The sequence below is a fragment of the Anolis sagrei genome, chromosome 6 (assembly GCF_037176765.1).
Source record: "Anolis sagrei isolate rAnoSag1 chromosome 6, rAnoSag1.mat, whole genome shotgun sequence".
In the NCBI taxonomy this organism is placed as follows: domain Eukaryota; kingdom Metazoa; phylum Chordata; class Lepidosauria; order Squamata; family Dactyloidae; genus Anolis; species Anolis sagrei.
This window is the reverse complement of record NC_090026.1, coordinates 42,883,673-42,903,861: the sequence shown is the minus strand read 5'-3', so window position 1 is coordinate 42,903,861 and position 20,189 is coordinate 42,883,673. Positions and strand designations below refer to the sequence as shown.

Here is a 20,189-nt window from a genome sequence, read left to right as displayed (position 1 = left end):
TAGAAGCAATGTTAGGTAACCGGCTGACCTTTAGAAGTTTTGGACAGCAATGCCCACAAATCCTGTCCCAGGCAGACACATCATCAAAAGGCATGTAGTCCAAAACAACTGCTGGCTCAGATCTTAGGGTTCTTGTAGACCAGTGGTTCCCAACCTTTGATCTTCAAGGTGTTTTGGACTTCAACTCCCAGAAATCCCAGACCAGTGTTAGGTGTTGTGGGAGCTAAAGTCCAGATCCCCTGGAGGACCAAAGGTTGGGAACCACTGTTGTAGAAAAAGCACAGAGAGCAATTATCTGATTTTTCTTTAGCTGAAATTTCTCATTTCAGCTGCCGTTCTCCTTGCACAAAGCCTTCTTCCACATTCTTCCAAAGAAGAGGATCTCAAAGTCCTGATCCTTGGGTGTTAGGCCATTATCTGTGTTGTAACTTGAAAATTTAAGGGTTTTTTTTTAAACCATGGGAACATCTATGCAAATAGATAAATACAGTTTGATACCGCTTTAACTTCCAGAGCTCAAAGCTCTGTACAATGGGAGTTTCTATCATGTAGATTCACCCTGTATTCCCACAATCCCGTGGCTTCTGTTTATTCCGTCTGAGGGATTTTGGATTTCAGCATCCAAAATATAAATTAATTGTATTTTAATATTTGTATATTTTAAAATTGTATTGAAATGCTTTTAATGTAAGCCGCTTTGAGTCTCCTTTGTGGAGAAAACAGTGGGGTATAAATAAACATAATAATAATAATAATAATAATAATAATTTACAAATTAGGGTCTTGGATTACTTAATCTTTATTAATGACTCAGTTGAAGGGTTAGAAGGCAAGATCATCAAGTTTGCAGACAACACCAAATTGGGAGGGATAGCCAGTACTCCAGAAGACAGGAGTTAAAATAAGACGATATTACAATATTAGAGAAATGGGCCAAAACTAACAAAATGAAGATCAACAGTGACAATTGCAAGATACTCCACTTAGGCAGAGAAAATAAAATGCAAATATACAGAATGGGGGACGCCTGGCTCAAGAGTAGTACATGTGAAAAAGATCTTGGAGTCCTCGTGGACAACAAGTTGAACATGAGCCAACAATGTGATGTGGCAGCTTTAAAAACCAATGGGATTTTGGCCTGCATCAGTAGGAGTCTAGTGTCTAGATCCAGGGAAGTCATGCTATCCCTCTATTCTGCCTTGGTCAGACCACACCTTGAATACTGTGTCCAATTCTGGACACCACAGTTTAAGGAAGATGTTGACAAGCTGGAATGTGTTCAGAAAAGGGTGACTAAAATGATCAAGGGTCTGGAGAACAAGCCCTATGAGGAGCGGCTTAAAGAGCTGGGCATGTTTAGCTTGCAGAAGAGATGGCTGAGAGGAGACATTATGGCCATGTATAAATATGTGAGGGGAAGTCATAGGGAGGAGGGAGCAAGCTTGTTTTCTGCTGCCCTAGAGACTAGGACATAGAACAATGGCTTCAAACTACAGGAAAGAAGATTCCACCTGAACATTAGGAAGAACTTCATAACTGTGAGAGCTGTTCAGCAGTGGAACTCTCTGCCCTGGAGTGTGGAGGAGTCTCCTTCTTTGGAGGCTTTTAAGCAGAGGCTGGGTGACCATCTGCTTTGAATGTGATTTTCCTGCTTCTTCGCAGGGGATTGGACTGGGTGGCCCACGAGATCTCTTCCAACTCTATGATTCTATGAATCTTACAAAAGTGGCTGTGATGTTAAATGAGCCAGTCTTTTTATACAACTCTGAAATGTACAGAAGAAGGATAACATGTACATTTTTTTACTCACAAATTTGCAGAACTTCCAGTAAACAATACAGAATAGAGGGGAAACTTCATTCTCCTGTCTTTTCACACACTTTCCCCCCTTCATTGGGTTTTGCAGTACCTCCCAATGTGCCTTTAATCCTATGCTCTTTCCCTCCCCTTGAAATTAAGAAGAAGAAAAAACAAGCCTACTTTTCATTCTATATAAATGGCAAGGCCGCAGTGTACTGTTTTAGGCTGCCCATTGTGTTTCAACGCCTTTAGCGATGGAAGAACTATCTCACATGATAGCTACTTATGACCTGTAGAGATACGTCTGAAAAGAGAAATTTCAAACTCTGCCTCTTTTTTGAGCCCAGTTCTTTTGGATTAGCATCTGCCTTGGCAATCTCCCCCACTCCCATACCATATTTATTCCATTTATTCCATTTTGATATGCTAGTCACAGGGATATCTTAAGACCTGCCAAGATTTGCAGAGCAGAATCAGAGATGGATTTCTGGTGCAGAGTTTGCTGTTGCTGCTGCTATAATGAAGAAGAACTGGAGAAGAATCCACTGGTGGTTGCTGGGTATGTGATCCATCAAATTGCCATCTCTCTGTGTTATGCTGATCCTCCATGCCTCGAGATTGGGTAACATGTTATGCAATAGCATATATTTGTATGCCTTCACATGTAACTTTGCTCTAACTTTCAAAATGGAATTATAAGGTACCTTTAGGACCTATCAGTGTTGAAGGACAAGAAGGATGAAGAGATATTGGGAAGGAAGGAAGATTATGTCTAGCGCAAGCAGTGTGAGACTCTCTTTGTAGGATGCTGGCCACCTCATCCTGGTTCATTCTACAGTAGACATACCTGTAGCCAGGATTTTGATTCGGGGGGGGGGGGGGGCTGAGTTTGATTCGGGGGGGGGGGGGCAGAGTCTGAGTGAAAGAGGGTCTACCCTAGCAAACCTTTTGTATTGTTACCCCAATACCCCCATGCATATGGGATATGTTGAGTATGGTGATCAGATCATGATATGAATAAACATAACAGTTTAAATAATGCATCAATAAGGCTTCTCGCGGACCACCATGAGAATTTCGGGGGGGGGGGCTGAAGCCCCTCAAGCCCCCCCCCACCCACCCCCACTACATGCCTGTCAGTAGAGTCTCGCTTATCCAACATAAACGGCTCATCAGAATGTTGGATTAGTTAAAATGTTGGATAATAAAGGAGGGATTAAGAAAAGCCTATTAAACGTCAAAGTACATTGTGATTTTACAAATTAAGCACCAAAACAACTTGTTTTACAAGAAATCGACAGAAAAAGCAATTCAATAAATGGTAATGTTATGTAGAAATTGCTGTATTTACGAATTTAGGATCAAAACATAGCAATGTATTGAAACAGATGTGATCCAGGCGGGAGTCAGGCTGCCTTTGATAATACAGAATGTTGGATGAGTGAAGGTTGGATAAGTGAGACTCTACTGTATGTTTAGCAATGGCATATGTCAAGGTCTATTTCCCTCCAAGAGCACCTCAAGAGCACCCCTGGGCAAAGACAACTATACTGCAAATAGTTACTTTGCGTAATGGGTTGAGCCGCCCCTATGGAGGGCGGACTGTTTATGTTTGTATTGACTGTATTTATTCCCAGGGACTCTACTGTACGTTTAGCAATGGCATATGTCAAGGTCTATTTCCCTCCAAGAGCACCTCAAGAGCACCCCTGGGCAAAGTCAACTATACTGCAAATAGTTACTTTGCGTAATGGGTTGAGCCGCCCCTGTGGAGGGCGGACTGTTTATGTTTGTATTGACTGTATTTATTCCCAGGTTACCTCAAGACAAAGGAATTTCCCTCTCAGCTGACTATACATTAGCATTATTTTCAATTTTAATTTTACATTTGGCCTTCCCACAGTTTTAATCGTGTGGTCTTATTGTTAATGTTGCATTATTTTATTGTCCATGTTTTATTTTAATTGCTTGTTTTGTTGTTGTTATTGCTGTATTGTTGTGTTTGGGCTCGGCCTCATGTAAGCTGCACCGAGTCCCTTGGGGAGATGGTAGTGGGGTACAAATAAATTATTATTATTATTATTATTATTATTATTATTATTATTATTCTAGCTGGGAGGGTCTGGGATTTGTAGTTTAAAAAATTGCTTTTCCAATCTTTCAATTATGGCAACAAAAACAATAATACCTGGGAGTTAATTTGTTAGTGCGTAGAAAAGTATTCTGACTTGTTTGCCATGACTCTTCTTTGAATCTTTACTATTCTGTCTTGAGTATAGTGTAGTGTTTTCCAGCTGGCTTCCTAATTCTGAGTTTGCCAATACAAATTGCATTCAATTGCTTTGAATGCAATTTTCCTACTTCTTGGCAGGGGGTTGGACTGGATGGCCCATGAGGTCTCTTCCAACTCTATGATTTTAAGAGACTCCTTTGAAAGTGCCATTGCAAACTTCAGGGAAGTTAATTCAGTCCCTTGGACATCAGCTTTAATTGGAAAATGGAGATGTAAACATTAAAGGCAAAACTACTGTGCATTTTAAGCAACTTATTCATATCATTATAAAGAAACTTAAAATACTAAAGTGGATTTTCATCTTAATCATTGGTGGCACAAATCATAATTCAGTGGTATAATAGATGCCTGGAAGACTTCAGATTCTGATCTTAGCAACTCTGATAGAAAGCTGCTGAACTTTGACTGGCAAAGATAGAGGGTGTATCTACACCATAGAACAGTAGTTCTTAACCTGTAGGCCGTGGACCACCAGTGAGCTGTGAGGATGAAAATCTGGTCCACGAGACTCCTTCCTCTTTATTTATTTATCATATATTATTTATTTTATTTCTGCTCCTTTTGCACAGCCTGTCACTCCTTCCCTGTCGCTGACCATGGCTGAATCAGAAACTAGAGCTGATGTGGTCTATCCAATGTAATTTTCTAACTCAACACCCCAAACCGAATCTAAAGTTGACCAAAAACTGATTCGTAATCTTTTTAGTAGTAATGTTGGAGAGTGGTCTCTGAGCATAGTGGTCCCAGGGATCCTGGGAGGTGTAGTTTGGTGAGGCACTTGCACTCTGCCACAGAACGCTAGAAGCCTTGTAATACTACAACTCCCATTATCCCTTAACATTGAGCCATGGCAATTAAGGTGGTGTCAAACTATGTTTCTATCAGATCAAGTCCAAATAGACCAGGAACCATTGCATGCCACCAGGGGCGACTTAACCCATTATGCAAAGTAAGCATTTGCAGTATAGTTGATTTTGCCCAGGGGCACTCTTGGGGGAAAATAGACCTTGACATATGCGAGTTGTAGTTACTGGGATGTATAGTTCACCTACAATCAAAGAGCATTCTGAATTCCACCAATGATGGAACTGAACCAAATATGGCACACAGAACTCCCACGACGAACAGAAAATATATATCAGTGATTGGTTGGGGGGAGGGCAAAATACTGTTTGCTTACCGTTGAAAATTACCTATGGCCACCCCTGCATACCATGCTGTAGAACTATGAAATCCTATGGTTTGCATTTTGGTGGTAAACTAGAGTTTTCTGGCTAAGAATTTCACATGCCTTTCGCTAAACTGTAAACCTGAGAGTCCTATAGGAAACTTTCAAGGAAAAAGTAGAGTCATGATACTATAATTACTGCAGAACGGCCTTAGGGATGAGCAGATCAGAAGACAGATCTGGAACTACTGGTAAATATCTGGGTGATTCCATAACAGATCAGCAAGTATTTTTTATTCTCGGTTATTTAACCAGCGTCAGCATAATGACTGATCTCCACACACATACACAACTAGATTGCTGAACTTATGAAAGCTTGGCAGTAATGAACAGTGGAGTTTTTTTGGGGGGGAGGGGGGGAGAGAAAGAATGTGAACTCCATTCAATTTCGGTACTCTGAATTGCTATGGAAATATGGTGAGGTATTGTTAGACTGATACTCCCAGAATCACCCAATGGGTCCCATGGTTCAGCTGGGATTCAAACCCTGGTATCCAGAGTCATAGCCCATCAATTAAACCACACTGGCTCTCTCACTATGCAACCAATCTCTCTTTTTGGGTTGTTGTAGGTTTTTTCGGGCTATATGGCCATGTTCTAGAGGCATCTTCTCCTGACGTTTCGCCTGCATCTATGGCAAGCATCCTCAGAGGTATTGAGGTCTGTTGGAACTAGGAAAATGGGTTTATATATCTGTGGAATGACCAGGGTGGGACAAAGGACTTTTGTCTGCTGGAGCTAGGTGTGAATGTTTCAACTGACCACCTTGATTAGCATTTGATTGCCTGGCAGTGCCTGGAGCAATATTTGTTGAGAGGTGATTAGATGTCCTTGTTTGTTTCCTCTCTGTTGTTGTGCTGTTCTAATTTTAGAGTTTTTTAAATACTGGTAGCCGCCAGATTTTGTTCATTTTCATGGTTTCCTCCTTTCTGTTGAAATTGTCCACATGCTTGTGGATTGAGGAAACCATGAAAATGAACAAAATCTAGCTACCAGTATTAAAAAACTTTAAAATTAGAACAGCGCAACAACAGAGAGGAAACAAACAAGGACATCTAATCACCTCTCAACAAAAGATTGCTCCAGGCACTGCCAGGCAATCAAATGCTAATCAAGGTGGTCAGTTGAAACATTCACACCTAGCTCCAGCAGACAAAAGTCCTTTGTCCCACTCTGGTCATTCTACAGATATATAAACCCCTTTTCCTAGTTCCAACAGACCTCACAACCTCTGAGGATGCTTGCTATAGATGCAGGCAAAACGTCAGGAGAAATGCTTCTAGAACATGGCCATATAGCCCGAAAAAAAACCTACAACAACCCAGTGATTCCGGCCATGAAAGCCTTCGACAATCTCTCTTTTTGCTAGTTGTTGTTGTCTCCAGAGCTGCTTATTGCATTATTTTGGGGGCTGTTTGCAGAGACTTTTTGAACATGAGTTGTAGGTTTCCCAAAGGTCTGTTTAAACTGGGGTATGGTTTCCTGAAGTAGTCCTATTGATTAAAGGGTGAATTTTAATTAAATTATGTTAATGTATTTTAATTAAATTATGTAACTTTCTTAGAACATTTTGAAACATGAGAGTAGTGCTAGAATACTCCATAAAAAATCTTCATGTTCTCCCATAGTAAGAAGCAAATTAGCAAATTATTCATCTGTGTACGTGAGGATGAGATATGTAAAGATTTAATCCCCAATGAATTTAGGATTGAGATGTTTAAGACTGTTAATTAATATGCTAATTACTAATTAACCTGAAAATGTTTAGGTGAAAATGTATGGAGCAGAGGACAAGCCAATAAATTTAAATGTCATGTTTTGGGATAGCAGCTCCCAGAATCCTCCGGGTGGGGATTGCAATCCAAACTCCCTTGATCAAGATGGTTATTTATTTATTTGTTTGTTTATTTATTTCGGTTTCTTCTACCCCGCCCTTTTCACCCCGAAGGGGACTCAGGGCGGCTTACAAAGGCACAATTCGATGCCAGCATCACATAACAATAGTAAAACAAAATAACATCAATTAAACAGTTAAACAATTCCGGCGTTACAGCCATAAAACCAATAAAACAATACAAATCCATTTACTCCTTATAGACGGTCAGTGTTCGCTATCTCACAGTTCAAATTCCAATTCCACATTGTCAGTCCTGTCAGTCCTAGTCGTTTGATTGTCCTTATCTAGTTGTCAGATTGCCCAAAGGCCTGGTCCCACAACCACGTCTTTACTTTCCTCCTGAAGGAGAGGAGGGATGTTGATGCCCTAATTTCTCCCGGGAGTGAGTTCCACAGGTGAGGGGCCACCACCGAGAAGGCCCTGCTCCTCGTCCCCACCAACCTCACTTGTGACAGTGGTGGGGTCGAGAGCAGGGCCTCCCCAGATGATCTCAGACTACGGGGTGGGACATAGAGGGAGATACGTTCGGACAGATACACTGGACCGGAACCGTACAGGGTTTTGTAGGTCAAAACCAGCACCTTGAATTGTGCTCGGAACTGAACCGGCAGCCAGTGGAGCTGACACAGCAGGGGTGGGGGTGCTCCCTGTATGACGCTCCGGTGAGTCGTCTGGCTGCCGCTCGCTGGACCAGTTGAAGTTTCCGAACAGTCTTCAAGGGCAACCCCACGTAGAGTGCATTGCAGTAGTCTATTCGGGATGTAACAAGAGCATGGACCAATCTAAACACCAAAAATCCATCCTGAACATTATAGCAACGAGAACATACATACATCTTGGTCTACAGAGGACGGTACTGCTTCAAACTGCAGATGATGGTGGGGAATCACACAAAGCCCTTTTAATCCTCCCTAAAATGTTCTGTGAATTGATACAGATAGATCACATAGTAATCTTAGAGAGGGTTACCAAGAGAAAATTTTCAAGGTGAAGCTTTCGAGACCTGTAATGGGATCAGCTCCCAATAAAGGGTTCTAGCAAAAAAAAAAAAAAAAAAAAAAAGCAACCAAGAAAATACCTGAAGAGCTACATGTTTTGATAAGCTCTGTAAAATAATGCAATAGAAAAGTGCTAATGGAGCTGTGATTTTAAAGAGAGGGGCCATCAGAAATTAACAGAGTCCGTCCTTGGCTCTCTGGATCGAACCCCCACCCCTTGTAGGTCTGAAACCTCTTGTGTTTAACTTGCCTGGTGTCTCTGAGCTAGGAACGTTTCTGTAAACAAATAGCCTGCCCTTGTTTGAATTCTTGCCTGCCATTCAAAATGGTGCAGTCCTTAAGGAAAGAGGTTTATCACACCATGAGTGTTAGGTTTGGATTAGATTTTGGAAACCAGCTACACTACATGATATTATTCTATACTAGCTGTCCCCTGCCAGGTATTGCTGTGGCCCAGTCTGGTGATCTGGAAAATAAAGTAAGGAAAAAGTGTTGGTTTGTAATATATGTGATGTCTTTATGCTTGTGGGTAAACAGTACTTCTTGTTGTTTCTTTGTCAGTGTTGATGTAGAGATTGTCTGGTTTGCCTACTCTGGAACATGGAACATATAATTGTCCTTCTTTAGGGGTCCCTTTCAAATCTATGATACTATATCTGTCACATAGATGTGTGTGTTTGTGTGTGAATATATATATATATATATATATATATATATATATATATATATATCTCGCTGGATGGCTCCTTGTCAAGAGGGCTTTGATTATGTTTTCTTGCCCTGGTGAAGGGAGTTGGACTGGATGGCCTTAAGGCAGCATTTCTCAAACTAGGGGTTGGGACCCCTGAGGGGGGGTGTCGTGGGGGGCTGTCAGAAGGGTTGCCAAAGACCACCAGAAAACACAATATTTTCTGTTGTTCATAGTGGTTCTGTCTGAGACGTTTGGAGCAATTCTATTGTTGGTGGGGTTCCGAATGCTCTTTGATTGTAGGTGAACTATAAATCACAGTAGCTACATCTCCCAAATGTCTATTCCCCCCCCCCCCAAACTCCTTCTGTGTTCATATTTGGGCATATGGAGTATTTGTGCCAAGTTTGGTCCAGATCCATCTTTGTTTGAGTCCACAGTGCTCTCTGGACGTAGGTGAACTACAACTCCCAAACTCAATATCAATGCCTACCAAACCCTTCCACAATTTTCTGTTGGTTGTGGGAGTCCTATGTACCAAGTTTGGTTCAATTCCTTCGTTGGTGGGGTTCAGAATGCACTTTGATTGTAGGAGAACTGTAAATCCCAGCAATTACAACTCCCAAATGACAAAATCCATTTTTTGAGTGATGGTCACTCGTTGGCCTGATAGGTGTGTCGTGTCCAAATTTGGTGTCAATTCGTCCAGTTATTTTTGAGTTATGTTAATCCCACAAACGGACATTACATTTTTATTTATATAGATTTCTCTTGCAGTGACACACTTCAGTACATCAGCAACTTGCAGAAAAAACGGAAAGCAGAAGCAGAAAACCTATGGAACGAGCCTGTGGACAGCACCCACATGGAGCGGGATGACGATCGTCAGCTGTTTACAATGCTGCAGAAGAGGTCAAAACTGCGCCGTGGATCAGAGGTCAGTCACCTGGGCACACAGGACATTTTCATGTAGAAAAGTTAATTGTTCTAATGTCTCCTTCACAACACCAAATAGAGCTGCGCATGTGCCTTTGTGCTACTGTCCCTACTTATGTCTCACTTCAAGGATCTTCACAGGCAAGAATTCTGACGATACCTTAAAACTGTAGGAAAATGATGATATAAGCGTGGAAACTGATACATGTGTAACTTCTTGTAGCTCTAACGAAAACAGGGATGGGAAGGATGTGGCCCTGACCTCAAATGTTGGCTCTCAGCATTCCTTCCCATTGGTTGTGTTGTTTAGGGCTTCTAGAAGCTGCAATGCAACAACAATGGCTTCAAACTACAGGAAAGGGGATTCCACCTGAACATTAGGAAGAACTTCCTCACTGTAAGAGCTGTTCAGCAGTGGAACTCTCTGCTCCGGAGTGTGGTGTAGGCTCCTTCTTTGGTGGCTTTTAAACAGAAGCTGGATGGCCATCTGTTAGAGGTGCTTTGAATGCAATTTCCCTGCTTCTTGGCAGGGAGTTGGACTGGATGGCTCATTAAGTCTCTTCCAATTCTATGAGTCTATGAGTCTATGATTTGAGGGGTCACACAATTCCCACAGCTAGTCTAATACTGGCGTTCAATATAGGGAAGGTATAATGGCTGGATTGCTTGATTCATGTCTTGTCAAACTCATTATCACAGTCATAAGGGCTGTAAGAGTTTACAATTCAATTCAATGAATTCCATACCAAACACAGTGTGCTCGCTGTTTTGTGCTTTTTCAATTAATATGAATTAAGATATACAATTAGCAAGGAAACACTGTATACCCACTACCTGTGAGGATCCCCCCCCCCCCCCATGCGGATTTGGTGATCGTAGTTAGTTAAAATCATCCTCTCCAACGCCATGTTTCCCAGCGCAGCCACCGGAAGGTGAAGAAGTTGCGTGTGAGCAGGGAAGGGGGGGGGGGGAGCCAGTGGAAAGTGTGGTGTGCAATGGGGAGGGAGGGAGGGGGAAAGAGGAGAGGAAAGAGAAGTGAAGGGATTGAGTGAGTGAAAGAGAGGGGGAAAGGGGAGAGAGGAGTGGGCAGAGCCACTCATAGGAGAGGGAGGTCCTACACCTTGCACGTGCTGAGGCAGTACATATATAGCATCCCTACTTCGTGGATTTTCACTTATCCCAGGTTGTCCTGGAACCAGCACCCTCGATAAGTGAGGGAACACTTGTCACAAAGCCAGGACTCCGCCTTTTTCAGGTAGAGATGAACCAAGCACATACCCAGTTTGTATCAAGCAGTTTAAACAGCACTTACTTTCTGGCTGTTTTAATAGTCCAAAATATAAAACATAAAGATAGCGTTCAGCCACAGAATAAACAAAAACTGACAGCAAACGCTGTTGCAAGTTCAAGATAAGACCGTAGTCAAAAGTTCCAGTCCAGTGGTCAAACGCCGAGGGTTCAATAAACAAAGTCCAGGGATCAAGAGTCTATACTGTGGTCAAAAACCAGTCCAAAGATTCAAGGTTCCAATATTCCAAAGGTACAGGAGACAGGTCAGGATACCGAAAATCCAGTAATCCATCTAAAACACAGACATGCGCCTTTCACCTTAAGAACAGACAAGCATCCCGAGCTCTGAGGATTACCTGGGAAGGAATCCCACTGGAACATTGCAACACACCCAAATACCTGGGAGTCACTTTGGACCGTGCTCTGACCTACAAGAAGCACTGCCTGAACATCAAGCAAAAAGTGGGCGCTAAAAACAACATCATACGAAAGCTGACTGGCACAATCTGGGGATCACAACCAGACGCAGTAAGGACATCTGCCCTTGCGCTATGCTACTCTGCTGCTGAGTACGCATGCCCAGTGTGGAACACATCTCACCACACTAAAACAGTAGATGTGGCTCTTAATGAGACATGCCGCATTATCACAGGGTGTCTGCGCCCTACACCACTGGAGAAATTACACTGCTTAGCCGGTATTGCACCACCTGACATCCGCCGGGAAGTAGCAGCCAATAGTGAAAGGACCAAGGCAGAGACATCTCCAGCTCATCCCTTGTTTGGGTATCAGCCAGCACGTCAACAACTTAAATCAAGACATAGTTTTCTTAGATCTACAGAGACACTCGCTGGAACACCTCAGCAAGCGAGAGTCCAAAAGTGGCAGGCCCAAACCCAGCAACTCAATCCGTGTGTGATACCAGATCAGTGACTCCCCCCTGGGCACACAGAAAACTGGGCGACTTGGAAGGCGCTGAACAGACTGAGCTCTGGCACCACGAGATGCAGAGCCAATCTTAAGAAATGGGGCTACAGGGTGGAATCCATGGCGGAGAAGAACAAACCACTGACCACCTGCTGCAATGCACCCTGAGCCCTGCCACATGCACAATGGAGGACCTTCTTGCGGCAACACCAGAGGCACTCCAAGTGGCCAGATACTGGTCAAAGGACATTTAATCAACTACCAAGTTTGCAAAATCTGTGTTTTGTCTGTTTGTTTGTTTTGTTCTGTTAGAAATGTAATACAATGGTATGGTTGCTGATGACACAATATATAAATACTAAAAATCCACAAACCTGGGAGAATACCAGCAGCATCTACCACCAAGATAAAACAGTACTTTTCTCCCAAAGATCAGTCCCAAGGCTAGCTCATTATATCCAGAAACACCCAGCTGCAGCCTATCTCTTGCATACCTCCACCCTTAATTGCTTTCACCCATGAACTCTTACTTACAGATTACTCAACCCTTTAGAACTAAGACTTACATTAACCATTCCATCACCAACTATCAACTGCAGAACATAATACATGACAACACTGTATCTCCAACTGTGTCCACTTACGGTATTTTTCACTGTTTCTCATTTCCACACAAGATCCCACAAATATTGTTGTTTTATACAGGTCTATTTCCCAAACAGATCTTGCCTGTCATGGATGTTTTGCGGTTCATTGTTTTTGTGTTCTCCCTTATCCTAACCAAGGGTTACCGACGTTTGAGTGTTGACATCATTGCCCAGCGGCAGATTCGTCAGAAGGTGAAAGACAGATGGAAGCACGTCCTGAATGCCTTAGGTATGATGTCCTTGATTTTCACTCTAAGGATTTCTAATACAACCAAAAAAGAAATGTATTAATATAACAGTTACCATTACTGATTTCCCACAGTTTCATTCTGATTAGCTTTCTTGTCAATTGGCATCAAGGGCATCGTTTTCAGCAAATGTCAATGGATTCGTTTTATTTTACAGCCCTGACAAATGCATTGCATTTAAATCTAAATGTCCCTCTTTTATCAAGCTGGGATTGTGTCTAAAAACCCATTTTACATCAAAACATGAGCATCTGGGCATAAAAATCCCAGTCTTATTTGAGACTGTGTGATCTTAGATGTTGCTGTTAAAATGTGACATCTAAATTACAGTTATTAAACACTGGAAATAGAATCTAAAACACAATAGGAAAATAAATGCATATTGTGTTTTTGAATTGCTGTGAGTGTATGGCCATGACCATACAGCCCAAAAACTTTACAGCAATCCAGTGATTCTGGCCATGAAAGCCTTTGACAAAACATATAACATTTTTGCTTGCTAGATTAATGTTAGTTTGCACATTTATTATTTTCAAGGAAGTAACTATCCAACAGAATACAAAACATGTCTAAGAAAAATGGCAGAAGAGCATATTGGATAATGAACATTGAGGGTTAAATGGTCACTTGTTAATGCAGGATTCAAAAACGAAGCAGATGGTCTTCTCACAGTCACCTCTGGCACGTCATACGAATCCCTCCGCAAGCCTCAAGAAGCCCGCAAGCTCCTCGGTGCCCTGGCTGAACAGACAACCATTTTTGGTCGGAACCGCGGTGCTGGCCCACCAGAGCGATACCTTTTTGTTCTTGTGAGTAGGAGAGAAAAGTTTGGGAAGTTAAAAACAACAGGCTGGGGGTTTTGAGAGCTGAAGTCCCAAAAAGGTTTTTTTTGCCAGCTCTGTTAAGTCAAGGCATAGCTGCCTCACCTGTGGTCCTGGGGACACACGCAACCCATAGCTGCCCTCGATGTAGCCATTGAAACCACTGACATGGCCACTGCTGCTCATTGGCTTCCCAAATAATTTTTCCCATCACCTCCCCTTCTGATCTTCTTCCATAAACCATTATTTATCTGCTGCTAACAGCAACAAACAATCATTCATCTTGGTGCTGTCTGGCGGGGTTTGTGAGAGAGTCTCACTCATATTTATTTATTTATTTACAGTATTTATATTCCACCCTTCTCACCCTGCAGGGGACTCAGAGCGGATTACAATGTACATATACATGGCAAACATTCAATGCCATAGACACACAACATATATAGACAGACACACAGAGGCTATTTAACTTTCCAGCTTTCATGTGGGTATTCTGGCCACCAGGAGAGCTGTTGCTTCACAGTTCATTTGTTACACTGATTGAGTACTTTCTCATTCTTTGTTTGCTTGCTGGAGATTTTTATGGTGTTGTAAATTAGTTAAATCAGCCTCCCCACATAAGCGGTACCTAAATTTCCTACTTAACAGATGCAACTGTCTTTCGGGCTGCAAAGTTCAACAGCAAGCTACACAATGGTTGGAAGCTCACTCCGACCCGGTACTGGCTTCGAACTCACGACCTTTCGGTCAGTAGTGATCTTAATGCAGCTGACTCCCAGCCAGCTACGCCACAGTCCTGGTGCATATACATACCCCAAACCCTATATCTCACTGGATAAAAAAGAGAGAGGTTTAAATGGGTGGGAAGATGGAAAAGGGATAATATGTACACACACACTTGTTCATGTACAATGACACTGAATCCTGCCCCTTGCCAGAAAAGATTGTGCTTTGGGGGCAGCCGGGGAGGGGGGGGGGATGGGACGGTGCATATTTCTTTAATATTTTTCTCTACCCCACTCCCAAACCACCCCCATCCTCCAATTCCAGGACAGGCTCCTTCTACTGGATACAGGGGATGACTTCCTATCAGCAGCCCGCCATTTTTACCCCGTGGAGGAGGAAGAAGAGGATGACTCATCTTCCAGCGATGGAGGTCCTCCACCTCCTGGTCCTGTCCTAGTCAAATTGGGCAGTGAAGCTCAAGAAGAGGAAGAGGCTGAAGTGGAGGAAGAAGAAACAGAGGATGCTGATTTAGATGTTGATTTAGAATGAGATAGTGATATTTATATATAACACCCTTTCTACCAAAGGGCAGAACATCAACAAATACAATCAAGGACATGGGCAGTAACAAGTAAGATTAAAAATATGTATGAAATGAAATCCTCTACACCCCAACAGCCCCTACCCATCTTATGAATCTCAAGCACAATTCAACAGCCTGATCTGGTGAATCAGAGATATCCAAACAAGATAATCAATTGATCTAAACTCTGGAAAATCTGTGTATCATCTGCATAATTGTGATACTGAAAGCCAAATACTAGGCATGGATAGAGTCATGCTGGATAACTCGTTGTTTGTAATAATTTCGTTAAAATTACCTTTTTGAAGTGATATCGAAGCTTTTTTAAAAACTGGAAGTAACTTTGCCCCTCTGAAGCATTTTCTGCCATTTTTGATTCAGCTTTTCCCCACTTCTGGTCCCTGGCATTGGCTCAAGCCAGAGAAGCCAGTTTTAAAGACAGAGAATACAGTTTTAAACCAGAGAAGGAAGGAATTCCCTCCGCTTGCTTTTCCACGCTTCTGGTCCCTGGCCTCAGCTCAAGTCAGAGAAGCCAGTTTTAAACCAGAGAAGGAAGGAATTTCCTGGCCTCGGCTCAAGCCAGAGTAGCCAGTTTTAAACCAGAGAAGGAAGGAATTTCCTCCTCTTTCTTTTCCCCGCTTCTGGTCCCTGGCCTTGGCTCAAGCCAGAGAAGCCCATTTTAAAGCCAGAGAAGCCATTTTTAAACCAGAGAAGGAAGGAATTTCTTGGCCTTGGCTCAAGCCAGAGAAGCCAGTTTTAAAGCCAGAGAAGCCAGTTTTAAACCAGAGAAGGAAGGAATTTCCTCCTCTTTCTTTTCCCCGCTTCTGGTCCCTGGCCTCGGCTCAAGCCAGAGAAGCCCATTTTAAAGCCAGAGAAGCCATTTTTAAACCAGAGAAGGAAGGAATTTCTTGGCCTTGGCTCAAGCCAGAGAAGCCAGTTTTAAAGGCAGAGAAGCCAGTTTTAAATCAGAGAAGGAAGGAATTCCCTCCGCTTGCTTTTCCCCGCTTCTGGTCCCTGGCCTCAGCTCAAGTCAGAGAAACCAGTTTTAAACCAGGAAAGGAAGGAATTTCCTGTCCTCAGCTCAAGCCAGAGTTGCCAGTTTTAAACCAGAGAAGGAAGGAATTTCCTCCACTTGCTTTTCCCCGCTTCTGGTCCCTGACCTTGGCTCAAGCCAGAGAAGCCCGTTTTAAAGCCAGAGAAGCCATTTTAAAATCCAGAGAAGGAAGGAATATCCTGGCCTTGGCTCAAGCCAGAGAAGCCAGTTTTAAAGCCAGAGAAGCCAGTTTTAAACCAGAGAAGGAAGGAATTCCCTCTGCTTGCTTTTCCCCTCTTCTGGTCTCTGGCCTCAGCTCAAGCCAGAGAAGCCAGTTTTAAACCAGGAAAGGAAGGAATTTCCTGGCCTTGGCTCAAGCCAGAGTTGCCAGTTTTAAACCAGAGAAGGAAGGAATTTCCTTCACTTGCTTTTCCCCGCTTCTGGTCCCTGGCCTCGGCTCAAGCCAGAGAAGCCCGTTTTAAAGCAAAACAACTACTTTCAAAGTAAAGACCACCCAATGAAACTGGAAATAACACTTTCAAACCATTAATGGAAGGATTCAGAAGTCTTGGAAGTTTCAAAAAAATTGTAAAAAGTCTTTCTGTGAAAATCAGAATTGAACTACCAGCGCCCCTACATCCGAAACTATTTTTGAACCATTTTTTTAATCAACCAAGCCTACCAAATACTAAAATAAATCGAAGCAAGAGGGTATATAATGAAAAGACCCTGAACTAATCCTGCGACACAGCTACAGTTAAAGGACACATTTTGACTTGGCTCCTCAAAATGAAACAGAAAAGGAGTAATCAAACAAAAAAGATTTTAAAATTTAAGCATTCCCCATAATTCATAATTATGCCAACCAACAACAAACAACAACAACAATAGCAGGAACTGATGGTCCAAAATGTCAAAGGCTGCAGAAAGATCTAACAGGAACAATGAAAATGTTGACACTCTTTGCTACTAGAATATCATTTACTTCATGAGTTAAGGCTGCTTCAGTGAAGCGATGTGAACAAAACCCTGATTGAAATGCTACAAGAAGATCATAAGACATCAATTAGGAAAGGGCAACTCTTTCCAATATTTAAGAGGGGGGACGTAGAGAAGAGACTTAGGACAATAATTAGCACAAACTGAAGGATCCAGAGATTTATTTAAAATAGACACAAGCAAAACAAGATGAAGTTGAGAGCGTATCATGGAGAGGATCTAGTTCAGCCTTTCAATGGAAGAGTAAAGGCAGTTTAGAAATACACTAGATTAGGATTAGTAAATTGTGGACTTGATTGAAAACTTTCTTGCTACCAAGATGACAGCTCTTTTCCTTTCCTGTGAAACCCATTGTTGCTAAATTTCTACCCTAAAAGGTGTACAAGTAGATGCTTTTTGGCACTTGAAAGCGCACACACCTCTTTTTTGCAACACTGGAAACTTTCTACAACTTGGTTGCAGAGGTACCAAAATGAGGCATTTTCCTTTCACAGTTGAGCATCCTTTCTGTTTGCAGGACCGCATATCAGTATACGAACCCACACGATCTCTTCGATCTTCGGGAGAGGCCCTGCTCGCGATCCCACCTGCATCGCAAGCGCAATTGGTGGGGACAAGGGACAGGGCCTTCTCTGTGGTGGCCCCTCGACTCTGGAACTCACTCCCAAAGGATATCAGGCATGCCCCGACGTTGGCAGTCTTTAGGAGGAACTTGAAAACGTGGCTGTTTCAGTGTGCCTTCCCAGAATAGGAAACTCCAAGCACTTTGTCCCAAATGCACTTTACTAGAGATCTAGCACTGTCTGCACGCCCTACCTATTCTCCAAAATATCTATCAATTTCACCCTGTCATGCCCAGCTTTTAAATTTTAACCTTTACATCTGGCCCTGACATTGGTTTTTAATTGCGTCATGTTGTTATTGTTAATATTATTGCTTGAGTTTATTTACTGCTGTGTTGTTATTGTCTTGTTTATTGTTGTATTGGGTCTCGGCCTACTGTAAGCCGCACCGAGTCCTTCAGGAGATGGTAGCGGGGTACAAATAAAGGATGATGATGATGATTGTTGTTGTTGTTGTTGTTAACAACTTAAGAAAGATTCTAGCCCCAATGAAGTGGGTAAATATAGGTTTAAAGAAATCTCAAAAGTCCAAGGGGAGGCAGATAATGGGAATTCCTGTTTAAACTCCCTCAAGTTATTGGAAGAAGCTGAATAAATTCAGCAAAATGTGTCAATATATGCAGGTTAGGTTACTTTTCATGCTCACACATCTTACAGGAATAGACTATTGGCACGGACAGGGAGTTAATTAGAAATTGGCTGGGTGCTGTAGGGGGTGGTTATTATTGGTACATGTTGTACACATAGACGCTGCACATTGGCCTGCCTAGGAAAGGCCTTCTCTGTACCTTGTGAAAATAAGATCAGCTTTCTCGCCTCATCTCCCTCCTCCTCATTTTTGACTGTCCACTTTTGTTTTTCCTGACCACCTGTTCCTGTCATCACTACTGTCTCCCTGTATCTCTGTGTACAAACTGTCCTTGTCATACAAGCCAGCTGAGCCGGGGTGACATGATTGCTGTGCCCTCCACTGCTAATCCTTCTGGCTCCTGTTCCTAAATAGTGGAGCCTCCAGTTGCTGAGAACAAAGGGCTAGCCGAAGAAATTCCTTCCCTTCCCTTCTCTCTTTTTCTCTCTTCTCAAAAAGCCGAGAGAGGGATCTAGCCAGCTGTTTCCCGAAGTCTGCGACCCAGAGTTCAAGTGCCAGTCAAGATTCTTGGCAAGGAATGTAGGAAACCTCTGGACTCACATCCCTCCTGGACTTGCACCTCCTCCAACCCTTACTGTCTCCATCGTCCTTTCTGACAGCTGAGAAGAACAGGCATAGCTTGCGAAAGGAGTACTTGCCCTGGGATGACTTTGCTTCCGACCTCTCCAAGGTGTCTGTGGTTTTGCACTCTGAGAAGAATCTCAAGCCTCTCATAAGGAAGATTTTGCAACCACTAACATGTAATGCATACATACTTACTATGGCTGGACTACTATTCATCACCTTGGGCGGCAGATTTGGGGTGTCATGAAAGGACACCAATTACTTAACACTTTTCTATTAGTGCCTTGGACTGCGAGAAGATCCAACCAGTCCATCCTCCAGGAAATAAAGCCCGGCTGCTCATTGGAGGGAAGGATACTAGAGACAAAGTTGAAGTACTTTGGCCACATCATGAGGAGACAGCAAAGTCTAGAGAAGACAATTATGCTGGGGAAAGTGGAAGGCAAAAGGAAGAGGGGCCGACCAAGGACAAGATGGATGGATGGCATCCTTGAAGTGACTGGACTGACCTTGAAGGAGCTGGGGGTGGTGACGGCCGACAGGGAGCTCTGGCGTGGACTGGTCCATGAGGTCACGAAGAGTCGGAGACGATTGAACGAATGAACAACAACAATGATTGTATTTTTACTTCTCCATGATTTGGGAAGGAGAGGGAGTGCAATTTCTTGTCCTACTTCAGACAGCAAAATGTATTTGGTTGAACCTGACACAGGCACCGTTTTCATATTAGAATCATAGAATCAAAGAGTTGGAAGAGACCTCATGGGCCATCCAGTCCAACCCCTTGCCAAGAAGCAGGAATATTGCATTCAAATCACCCCTGACAGATGGCCATCCAGCCTCTGTTTAAAAGCTTCCAAAGAAGGAGCCTCCATCACACTCCGGGGCAGAGAGTTCCACTGCTGAACGGCTCTCACAGGAAGTTCTTCCTCGTGTTCAGATGGAATCTCCTCTCTTGTAGTTTGAAGCCATTGTTCCGCGTCCTAGTCTCCAAGGAAGCAGAAAACACGCTTGCTCCCTCCTCCCTGTGGCTTCCTCTCACATATTTATACATGGCTATCATATCTCCTCTCAGCCTTCTCTTCTTCAGGCTAAACATGCCCAGCTCCTCAAGCCACTCCTCATAGGGCTTGTTCTCCAGACCCTTGATCATTTTAGTCACCCTCCTCTGGACACATTCCAGCTTGTCAATATCTCTCTTGAATTGTGGTGCCCAGAATTGGACACAATATTCCAGGT

The 20,189-nt window shown here is 42.9% G+C and overlaps 1 protein-coding gene across 1 annotated transcript; it reads left to right on the top strand.

Moving 5' to 3' along the window:
* Positions 1–1,715: 1,715 nt before the first annotated feature.
* On the top strand, positions 1,716–18,179 carry LOC132779456 (melanoregulin-like). The gene is made up of 5 exons (XM_060783148.2): positions 1,716–2,359; positions 9,682–9,841; positions 12,843–12,933; positions 13,592–13,761; positions 14,824–18,179. Exons 1-5 carry the CDS (start codon positions 2,280–2,282, stop codon positions 15,046–15,048), a joined length of 726 nt encoding a protein of 241 aa, XP_060639131.1. The 5' UTR covers positions 1,716–2,279; the 3' UTR covers positions 15,049–18,179.
* The last annotated feature ends 2,010 nt before the right edge of the window (positions 18,180–20,189 follow it).

Excerpts from the sequence above, each read along its gene's own strand:
- LOC132779456 (XM_060783148.2), top strand. The coding sequence starts at position 2,280 with ATGGATTTCTGGTGCAGAGTTTGCTGTTGCTGCTGCTATAATGAAGAA. Across the intron at positions 9,842-12,842 it reads AACTGCGCCGTGGATCAGAG|GGTTACCGACGTTTGAGTGT; the intron begins GTCAGTCACCTG and ends ATCCTAACCAAG. Across the intron at positions 13,762-14,823 it reads AGCGATACCTTTTTGTTCTT|GACAGGCTCCTTCTACTGGA; the intron begins GTGAGTAGGAGA and ends CTCCAATTCCAG.